This window comes from Parasteatoda tepidariorum, chromosome 2, assembly GCF_043381705.1.
Source record: "Parasteatoda tepidariorum isolate YZ-2023 chromosome 2, CAS_Ptep_4.0, whole genome shotgun sequence".
NCBI classification, from domain to species: domain Eukaryota; kingdom Metazoa; phylum Arthropoda; class Arachnida; order Araneae; family Theridiidae; genus Parasteatoda; species Parasteatoda tepidariorum.
Genome location: NC_092205.1, coordinates 41,515,983 through 41,527,603, shown reverse-complemented (window position 1 = coordinate 41,527,603; position 11,621 = coordinate 41,515,983). Strand labels below are relative to the sequence as shown.

General features: G+C 32.0%; 1 protein-coding gene across 1 annotated transcript in view; it reads right to left on the bottom strand.

The window, feature by feature from the left end:
* Nucleotides 1-625: 625 nt before the first annotated feature.
* Nucleotides 626-11,621, bottom strand: part of LOC107449837 (retinal dehydrogenase 2) — a 26,661-nt gene continuing 15,665 nt past the window's right edge. The window contains exons 7-11 of the mRNA XM_071188153.1: nt 6,997-7,181; nt 5,655-5,977; nt 2,481-2,552; nt 2,352-2,391; nt 626-734 (exon numbers count right to left, since the gene is read on the bottom strand). Coding sequence (XP_071044254.1) covers nt 705-734; nt 2,352-2,391; nt 2,481-2,552; nt 5,655-5,977; nt 6,997-7,181 — 650 coding nt within the window. The 3' untranslated portion in view covers nt 626-704. The remainder of the gene's footprint in view (nt 735-2,351; nt 2,392-2,480; nt 2,553-5,654; nt 5,978-6,996; nt 7,182-11,621) is intronic.

Here is an 11,621-nt window from a genome sequence, read left to right as displayed (position 1 = left end):
ACAATAGTGATTTGTCAGATTTGAACATAGATTTATTTTTATTTTTCCTCGCTTAAAAATTGATTTGTGAATCCTATATCGTTTATGACTAGTACTCTAAAACTATGCAGGTTGTTCCCTAATGGTAGCCATTAGTAAGTATTTTCAGAATCGTTGTCAATGATCTGAAATTAATATTTTAACGAGGGAAAAAAATCAAAACTCACTCGAAATCTAGCATTTCACTATCGCGTAAAGTGGGCTTCACAGCATCAAAATCTGTTTGATCGCCAGTTGAAACTAGCAGGTTTCTAAATGATTGTCCTTTACCTCATCTCTGTTTTTCCAAAAAGCAAACAGGGTTTGGTTTGGTGTTTTGTACACATACCTTCCGCGATAGTGTTTCAGATTTTGTTAAGAATTTTATTTTTTTTAAGCTTAAGTACGATATCTTATGGTTCCCTATGCGCATGCTTTTTGTTTCAATGCTTGTCAAAGATTCCAAATATACGTATTGAAGGCTAACATTACGTGTATATTATAGATGATAAACGGAATAACGACCTATTCCAACTACAATATGACTCGAAACAGTTGTAACCTCGTGACAAACTTAACTCTTGACATGCGTAAGAAGAGAAAATAGTCAACTTTTAAAATACTTTTTAATTATTTTCACATTTTTTTCTTTATAAACTGAGAGGCTCTTTTATTTGTCCAGTGTACTACTTCTTCTGAGAAATCATCATATTCACCTAAAAAGTAAACATTCAAATTTTAGAGTTATGATAAAACTATTTGTTATAATTTTATTTTTATTATTTCGAACTATGTACATTACAAATAGCATTATATAGCAGCAATAACATACACATATTTACAAATAGCATGATATCAATTTTAAAACTTGAATACTTAATGGTCGAAAACTATTTTCTTATTTTTATCAGAATATTCTTATTGGCCAGAAAATCATTTGGTATGGTTCGTTAATAAAAAAGAAATCGAGATTTCTTTGATGGTTATCAGTATTAAAATTAATATTAATTATAAAAGTATTTTTTTATTGGTAAAATGCTTCTTTATATGTAAAATATTTCTTTCCCTACTCAGCGGTATTTATCTGTAATATATATTTATCATCTTTCTCAGCATTATTCCCCACTATTAATACTACTTTAGATTTGTATTATTTTCTAAATAAAAGGCTTTGAGCCGCAATGGTTCATGGGATAGAGCATTCACCTTCCCATGAGGTAAACCGGATTCGAATCCCAGCGATGGCTAGTCGATGCGAATTCCCCATCCGGCTCGCGCCGACCACAGTGCTGATGTGAAATATCCTCAGTGGTAAATGGATCATGGGTGAGAGTTCTCTTGCCGTCGTGCTAACCACGGGAGGTTCTCTTTGCCATCCTCTCCATGTAAGGCAAATGTGGATTAGTTCCATCAAAAAGTTCTCCACGAAGGCAAATTTCTCCCAATACTTACTTGATTCAGGAGTTCCCTTGTCTTCTGGATTGGGTTCAAAATTACAAGGCTACGGAGTTAAACATCAGTAGTCGTAAACTCAAAATTGGATTGGCTGTTCAACGACGGTTATAGTATAAAATAAAAGGCTTAAAACTGCAAATTGAGTTCCTTTATTATTAAGTCATAGTATGATATAATTGGTAAAACCCACTTAGAGGGTGCTGTAAACATAAGGAATAAGCTGAGATTTTGAATCGTAGGTTCGGGTTTATTTTATGAGGTACGAGTCCGAAGAATTTTAATCCCAGCACACTCGTGGCCTGAGACAACAAGAGAGCATGGAGTGCCCACCCCCCTGGCATTAGCATAATTTAGCTTTTCCATAAAATTGGACAAAAAATGAAATTAATAAGAATATATGGACATAGATATGCTAGTTTTACCAGTGTTTAATTTGTTCATGGAAATATTATTTAAATTTAAATATTTAAATTCTGGAAATGTTCATAGTTCTGAAAAAAAGGGGATTAACCTGTATTACCTGGTATTGCAGTTATCAATAATTAGTATCACAGCAACATTTCATTTTTATTCCTTTTGAAAGAGGCTTACAAAAACAACAAGAACGCATGAAAAGCATAAAACAACAAACGGGAACCATGAAACAATAAGATGTGAAAAACATAAACACAAGAAAAATTATGAAACAACACGCACAAAACACTGCATAAAGTAAGTTATGTGTTGCTTTCTACATGCACAAGCAAAATAACTTTTTCTTTTATTGTCATTGAGAATTGCATGTGATAGATAGTGAAGTTGTTCTTTTTCAATCAGCATATCATCAAATCAATGAATTAAAATCAATCTAAGTAATTTATTGAAAGAGAAGTACTCACTGTTTTCGTCTCTATGAATGAATTCATAGCATCTACTCCACTGAAAAAGAATTCCGAATTTTATTCAACTAAAATATTAGTTTAAGTAAACTGTTTAGAACATATTTAGTTCATACAAATTGCACTTACAAGTCTTTTCCACCAGCAGTATGAAATCCACCGAGAGGTGCCTGAACTGATAAATTTAAAAAGCAATTTATCCTGAAACAAATAATGTAAATTTATATACATTTCCTGAAACTATTGTCATTGTATAACTCAATATACATACTTATCTGATCAAAAGAGAAAAAAAAATAGTGCGACTTGAATTTCTAAAACAAAAATGAACCCTAATGTATAATGGTTGTTTTTTCAACTCTGTGCCGTCGTATAAAATAAGACTTTTTAGCGAACAATATGCTAAGTTTATAACTATCGTGAGTTTTTACAGTTATTCATGTGTGTTGGTTAAGTATGAAGAAAAGTCACAGTTTTGTAAAAATTAAAAATGTTTGTGAATCTAGTTTAACTGTTTGTGGTCTAGTTTAACTGTTTGTGATCTAGTTTAACTGATCTAGTTCCAACAGCGTGGCGCATGATCAACGCCACCGATTCCCAAAAGGTATTCGTCAGAGCCCCAGGGTTCTGTTCCGTGAAAGGGTCCAAGTTGCTCCGAAAATTAAAGTTTTCTTTAACCAGTTGCAATTTATGAAACCCGTTATCTTCTATCTACCTAATCAATAGTCCATTATTTATTTTATTTTATTAGGTTATTTTTAAAAAAATTATTTTTATAAAATGCTAGTGATTAAAAAAAAGCATAATTTAAAAACAAATTTTTTTTTCCTATTAATATAATGGGTAAATATTCGAAAGGATATTATTGGAAAACATTTATTAAAAACTTACGTTAGTATTTGATTTCCCAGTGAACCTTTTCAACTCTAAATTAAATAACTAAACTCAAGAATAAAGAAATGTTTTTTCCTCACAAACATTCTCAACGTTTAGAATAGTTTCTTCACGTTTTCATTCCAAAACAAACTCACAACTAGACGAGATGCCATGTGAATGCAACTGTCTGTCAAAGACATAATATAAAGACTAGTTTTGACAAAGCGAAAAAAATTCTCGCAGAATAATATTTGAAAAGAATTCATAGGCATAGCAGGTTTCCAATTTTTAAGGGAGACGAAATTAAAAAACACACTTAGTCACACTAGTTTTCTAAATTCCATACATAACAAAAAATATTTCTTAACTTTCCTAATCATCTGCAAAAAGATTAATCTTTCTCTTGATTTTACCTATCTCGAGTTTAAATCGATGATTATTCATTAAAATTTTCTTTATTTGTTTGAAATAATGAAATAATATAATTTGTAGTATATTTTTTTTCTTTCTTTAGTAAGTTTACAATTGTTAATGAACTTTAGTAGTAAAGTCGGAGGTTCCGTTGAAAGAAAGTAGATCCTTTAGAGTTCCGCAGACTTAAAAAAATGGGAACTGTTAGCTTTGTTAATTTTTTTTTCAAGTTTAAATGCTGATAATTTTAACAATGCGTTATCAAGATTGCTTTTTTTTCACATTGAAACAGATTAATAAAATTTTCTTCATCTGATAGACTGAACTAATATTTATAATGCATAAACAAAAAGAATGAAAGTTATAAAGGAATTGTTCTCGCATTGAAAACTATGGTATGTAACTAAGATTTTTTTGTAAAACTCTTGTCGAAAAATATTCAATTATGAATCGCAATTTAATATTTAAATGTGTAAAACAAAAGCGTTTATCAAACTTCAACCATTTACTATCAAAGCAAAATCAGAGCAAGGAAAGGATTACAACTATTAATACTCAGTGTGCTTGACAGGTGGAACTGTATCTCTCAATCGGAACACTCTTTTGGCTTCAATCTTAAATGAGCTAGTTTTGACAATTTTATTCCCTCTTATGCTGTAATCGACTTTGATATTGATCTAGGGTGCTACAACTTCGACATAATCAAAATGAGATAGGTAAATATATTCTGAAAACAATTGAAAAATGCATTCACTCAGCTCTCATGTGTGCTCTACAAGAGCTCAGAATTTTGCCACTATTTTAACAAAATTTTTTTGAATATCGTAGCAACCCAACCCTGTTGAACAATCCTAACTTGAAACCTTCTTTATTTGTTTGTTTGTCCCCTGATTTAAAAAATCAACTTACTGCTGATCGCACTTCTGAAAATGAGGATGAATGTGTATATTTTTATAACTTAAATTTTAACAAAGATAAAAGATCTCAAACAAAATTTTCAAGAGTTCCCATTCCTTTAAAATCCAGCATTTTGTGTACAAACTCTTTTTTTCTCCACTCCTTTTGTCCAAAACTTAAACTGTATTAAATATCTGGGCACCTGAGGCCACTTGCGGCCCTTTTCCCATTTATCTTGAACTTGATCTGTGTGGTGCTTAGTTGAGGCTGTGCAATGCAAATGAACTGAAGGTGTATTCATGTGGATCATTGAGGTTCTGACTGTGTAATTATATGCAGTAGAGTGATAAGATTATATTGTAAAAGTATGAACTTAAGATGTAAGAAGATATGATGAAAATGAGGTTATGTATATGCTATTGATGGCGGGAATATGATGCATCACTGCAACAGTATTTAGCTATTGGTTTAATTTTCTTGTCTTCAGTTAAATTTTCAAATGGAAATATTTCATTGAAATTTACTGTAGAGCAAGAGGTGGCTTTTTCGTAGAATTTGTTAATTCATGTTTGTCCAAGAGCTAATGCTTTCTTTTCTGGGCTTGTGAACCGATGTCAAAACTTGTTAGCGAAAAAACTGCTAAACGAAGAATCAAAGCGTAGCCTAAATCTTTTTTACAACTCGAAATTAAGTCTCGAACACTGTGTAGAGTTCCCTCCGTAACCCTGGATATATCTTCGTACTGTCTTTCTCTGAATTATACTATCTGTCTCTCTCTACTTGACAAAGGCTTATAACAGGGCTAAAGAGAATACAAGGGCTAGTTCACTCCGCTCTNACTATCTCTGTCTCTCTACTTGACAAAGGCTTATAAGCCGTACTTCTCAAGCCTGCATGTATGTGTATCAATAAATAATAATTAAATTCTAGAGTTGACGTGCAATTGATCAAAATTTCTTGAATAATTTAATATGTTGTTTATCTCATTACTCGAAATGTAACTCAAAGTTAAAGGCTTCAAAAAAGCCACTTGATATAAAGCAACATTTGAGTGTTTTGACACTGGTACAAAAATGACTGCAAAAAAATTTATACAAATGCATTTTAAATCATATTTACCAAATCAATCCTGCTCGCACTTGTTGTGAATAAATAGTCGCTTTATTTAAATCCGTTGTTAAGATGCCGGCTGCCAACCCATGACCATAACTGTTAGATCTTTCAATCACTTCATCAAAAGTACTGAACTTGGAAATCTGCATTACAGGTCCCAATATTTCAACTTCCGTTAAGCGCATATGATCTTGAACATTTGAAAAGATAGTAGGCTGCATGAAGTATCCCTTTGTGTTATATCGACTACCTCCGCATTCAAGAACTGCTCCTTCTCTCTTTCCGCTCTCAATGAACTCTAAAAGTTTGTTCAGTTGTAGTTCATCAATCTAGAATAAATAAATTAAGGAATTATAAAAAAAAATGATTTTATTTACGTATTATTATTTAATTAAACTTTAAGTTGAAATAGTTGTAGTTGTAGTTCATTTACGTCGCACTAGAGCTGCACAATGGGCTATTGGCGACGGTCTGGGAAACATCCTTGAGGATGATCCTAAGACATGCCATCACAATTTTGACCCTCTGCAGAGGGGATGGGACCCCCGCTTTGGTAGCCGACGACCTGCAAGCGAAGTCGAGCACTTTATGATAGAACAGTTTAACGAGGACCAATACCGCATACCCTCGATCGCTACGCAAACTAATCCAAGTTGTCACCCACCCGCCCACTGACCGCGGCCAGTGATGCTTGACTTCGGTGATCTGCTGGGAACCGTGTCTTAACGATCAGTCCACTGCGTCCTATGCGTTTATTGAAACTAAAATACAGATGAAAAAGTATTTCATAAAAAATTTTATGCTGATTACAAATACACATTTAAACAATAGTATCATCTCAATTTCAATCGCCAGTTAAGTTATGAACAACGACTAAAATGAGTTTTGTGGCAGTAAAAGCATCCAAATTATAATTATGCCTACTCGTCTAGATCAATTTAATTTGGAGTTTTTTATTTTATTTATTTACTTTTTCCATCAACATTTTTTTTGAAATTTAATATTCGCGTACATAAAGAAATTTATTTTTAATTGCAACATTTTAGTTATTTATTTATTAAACGTTAAAGATTCTTTCAGCTTCATACTGCATTGTTCAAATATTTTGCTCCTTCTTAAAATTCTTAATTAATTTTGCTAAATTTATTAAATTGCTATTTCGGAATTAATGAATCTGCGAATTTGTTGATTTTCATGTAGCAAACAAATTTTCTGAGGGTAGGGATTTAACTTCATACAAAAAAATGAATATCAACCAGAGCCTTATGAGATTCTTTGGGCTTATATTTATTCTTCTTCTATTTTGACCCTAAAAAATTAAGCTTTAAATTAATAAAATGAGCCTTACTTGTGGTCCTTGCTCTGTTTTTTCATCAAAGGGATCACCCACTACTCGTTTTAAAGCCAATTCTTTACTTTTTGCAACAAAACTGTCATAAATTCCATCTTGGACAAAAATACGATTGCCTGCACAATGACCTTCTCCCTGATTGTAGAAGCTTGCACGATGAGCAATTTGAACTGCTTCATCCACTAAATAAATAAAGGTACATCAGTGGAATTTATTTTCTAATCTACGCACAAGGCGTGTAGATTGGATAACAGGACTTGAATTAATACAACATGGGTCCAACAGATCCGAGTAAATTTTTGATAATTTAAAAAAGGGAATGCTCAATATAACTTTCCTTTTGTTATTTTTAAAACTAGTGGGCTGCGCTCCCTGCTCGCCAACCCCCGAAAATTGCTACCCAATCTTATATGGTTTGCTTCGCAAACCAAGCTCGCTTCGCTCGCTACTAACTTAGGTACATTGCAAATGCACAAAATTCTAAGAATTCAAAACAATCATTCAAATCCATATAAAAACTTTAAAAAAAAAAAAATTGCATCTTTTTAGTAAATACTAAGTCATTAAAATAAATTTGAATTCGAATAAATGACATATAATTCGTTGAACCTATTAGAAATATGCTATAGTATAATTCGTGATATAAATCAAAAATCGTCAAATAAATTCGTACATAAATTCGTGAAAAAAAGCGCTTTCGACAAAATACTAAAATAGAGATCTATCGACAAAGACTACTCACTTCTGTCTAGCTTAATACAAGTAGTATGAGATTGACGCAGCTGATGATCGCTGGTTATTTCAGTTTCCGTTTTCAAAAGCGCTATATGTTGAGCCACCTCATCTAGATTTGGCATGTGACATTTTAGCGGCAATCATTGGTCGATTCGCCGTGTTAAGAGAAATAGTAACGTAAACAAAACAAAGCAAACGTTGCCACTGGCGGAAAAGAAATGCAGCCAAAATTTGGGAGCCACGTAAAAGAATTATATATATTAGATATTTCGAAGATTTCCTTTCAATATCATGAAACTTGCTAGTTTGTTCTAGTGGTATTGCGTGGCAACAGTCAATCTCAGCTTTTGTATACCTAGTGTGTGAAGATTAAGTAGTATTTTTGAATTCCTTGATATTGAAAATTTTGTCGATGCTCAAAGGGGAGCAAGTGTTCGAACTGCATTGTGAATTAGAGCACAGCAGATGTACTGTAAATTAGAAAATTTTGTTTATTACATTTTTGATAGACTGATGTGATTCTCTAGAAAAATAAATGTTGTATAATAAGCAAATAGCATATTGTGAGCATAATCTTAGCGATTTTCCCCTCGCATACATGTACTATTTCTCTGTAAGTGAACATCAGAGTAAAATCGTCACTAAGTTTCGCTTTTGCAAGAAAAATTGAAAAGCACAACGAAAGTTTATGAAAGCACTATCTTAGAATCTATAGTAAGAACTCGACTGAATGCAAAATTTTTCAATTTATACAATTCGAGTTTTAATCAGTTCTCTGCTATAACTCATAAGTTGAAAACGACCGAGCAATAGTCTAGGGAGAATATGCCCGATTTTATAAAAAAATTTAAAAGTAGTTTCCCTGTAGTCCAAATCAAAATCCCCTCGGATATATTTTGATCAGTATTGGTGTGATAAAAAATGTCGTCTTAAATATTCTTTAAAGAGAACAGCGATGGAAATTCCCTTTGAAATAGTGTATATAAATGAGTGACTTAAAATTTGTTTAAAGTCAAAATGAAAATCTAAAGATTAAATGTAGCTTTCAAAAGATTTAGTTTTAAATTTTTGTAAAACTTTCTTATAATTGAATCAAAATGTTTATCGTTAAATTATGATGCTATTTTGGTTTATTTAACATATCTATATATATAAAAGNGCATTTCAAATCATAATCGCAAATGTCATTTACACACTTAAATACAAAATTCAAATTCAAATTGAAAGCGTTGCAACGCACGCAGGGTACAGCTAGTATATATATAAATCTTTATAGACATTGGTAATATTTTCCGCTTCTTTCTTATAATTTGAATCGATGAGTTTCGTAAGAAGCTCATGATGTCATACTCGTTGGAGGGAGAGAATGTCCGTGCAATTGTGAGAGTTTGTGACTAGGTGATATAATTTAAGTTAAGACATTTTAAAACACGAGATTAAATACTTTTGCCTAGATTTATTTATGCATTTTATTCATCTAACGCCTATTTTAAAGAAATAAAAATACTGTTTTCGCCTAATGGATTTGTTGCGTATTGTAATTAATTTCATTTTTTTATTGAAAAACACATCGATGTTGATTAAGTTTTAAAGTTTAAGTTTTATTTTTTATTTATTAAGTAACCACTTTTAAGAAAAAATAACTCAGGACATTTCCAAAGAATTCGAAAACCTTACTGTCCTATGAGAGTGTTGTCGAGATGCCTTGACAATTTCAATGTTTTGATTGCAAGAAGAATTGTAGAAGTACATAATACCAAGTAAATTATATTTTATAATGGTGAAAATAATTTTATGAATGTTCCTATAAAGTACNGATAATCACAGATAGTACAATATTTAGAAATTGAAAGCAGTGACTCTCTTATTAATTCCATGTGAGCTAATGTTTCCTATTTTTCAGATATTTATTTGTTCAAAATATGAAACCAATTTATGCCTAGCGCCAATAAATTATTCAGGGTGTCCATGTTCTTGAAAATTTTTCCGAAATGTTAACAAAAGTATAACAATAAAAATTTTATTTTAAAGGAATTATATGTATTCAAAAAATGTCTTTCCCATGCTTTTGTATTTCTCAAAAGAAACCTATAGTGTTTTCTTTTTGTAAAGAGGCAAAAAGTGCTGGAACATGTGTTTTATAATTAGCAGGAAGAAGAATTTTATAAAATATTTTATAATGTTAATATAGATATGTGAATATAGATATTTGGAAATTGTACCAAGGTACAAGTGTCTCCACTTACTCCTTCAGTTGAAAGCCTCCACACAGTTTCCGAAAGGAAGTCCACTAAATATTGCAATAGCTTGATCAGTAGGCATTTTATTGGATATCGAGTCGAAATAAGAAAATAGATGCACATGTATTTATCTCAGCCCTTTCCAACACAACAAATTTTGTCCAAGAATTTTAGACATGCTGCCTCTTGGAAATTGGCGAGTAACGAATAAAAAGATAAAATTGAACTATATGTAGTTTAAAAAATAGGGGTTGCTAGCTTTATTGCTTCTTTCAATTCACAAACATTTATAGATTTGTGTGCTCAATTAAGGTTTATAAATCTTTGCCAAGTAAAAGCACATATAGAACAATTTAAAGAAGTACATATTCGAGGGTTACGCCGGGTTTCAAACCCGCTACCTCTGCTTAGGGGTTGCTTGTCTTATAATTCAAACTGTGCGCTTGGGCATCGAAGCTGCCCTTATCACATCCATCATGAAATATTTATTCTTTGAAGGCGTTCTTTACGGTTAGAAGTCGTCGTGGTTGCTATTAAGAGATTCAAGCACTTTGCTTGAATAAATAAAAATAAATGTAAATAAAACTTTGCTCTAAATCAGCGGTTCTCAACCTTTCAGTATTCGCGGCCCAGTTTTCAATCATAATTTTCATCGCGCCCCCCACTTACAGTAAAATGTATACAACAATAATTTATATTGAGTATTTTGAATTCTGTCTTTAAAATATTTTTAACTAACTGCCAAAACAAAAGTAAAGTAAAAGCCAGCAGCAATTGAGATTGCAGAAACTATGTTTGGAGTTAATTTTTCAAAAGAATTACCGTCCTCTTTCAAACGATACTGTTGCTCCTCGAATTGGTGATACAGCTGAAAATGTAGTGTCAGCTTTTCTCGATGTTGCGTGACAAAATGTTTTCAATACAGTTTGATGAAGCATAATAAAGATGCTCCTTTAATTGTCTATGTTTGATTTTGTGATAATATGTCAGTAGTAAAACTACTTTTCTGCAAATCAATAAAACTCAAAACAACAGCGCTAGCATTATTTGCTATTTCAAATGAAGTTATGAATAAGGCAAACATAGAATGCAAAAATTGCATCGGAATATGCACCGATGGTGCTCGTTCAATATCCGGAAGGTTCGAAAGTATACAAGCACTTGTAAACTTGTAAAAAATCGCCTCCATGCGTCTGGACACATTGCATGATCCACAGAGAAGTTTTGGCTTCAAAAGAAATGCGTCCCTGGTTTTAATATTGTGTTAACTATGGTTGTAACGATTGCAAATTATATAAAAAAGAGAACCCTGAGATAAAGAATCTTTTCCGCTCTTTGGACCCAAGGAAGTCACTAAAAATTATTAATTTCTTTTTTAAATTTAGTATGCTTTGATTAAGTAAGGTGGGTAAGCCAAAGGTGGTCAGTGCTCCTAACGTAGCCCACCCCCCAAAGTAAAATTAAATTTATTTTGAATCATAAGACGTCCCTGCTGCATTGTAAATCTTGTATCTGAGGTGCACGAGGCTGAATTGGAAGATATTTCCTTGAATGGCCTCCACTCTATGAAGTGATTTAATTTTTTGCAGTTGTTCTAATTTCCGGGTGAGAAGATATTGTAATTTATATGTGTTCAAATTCTTAGAA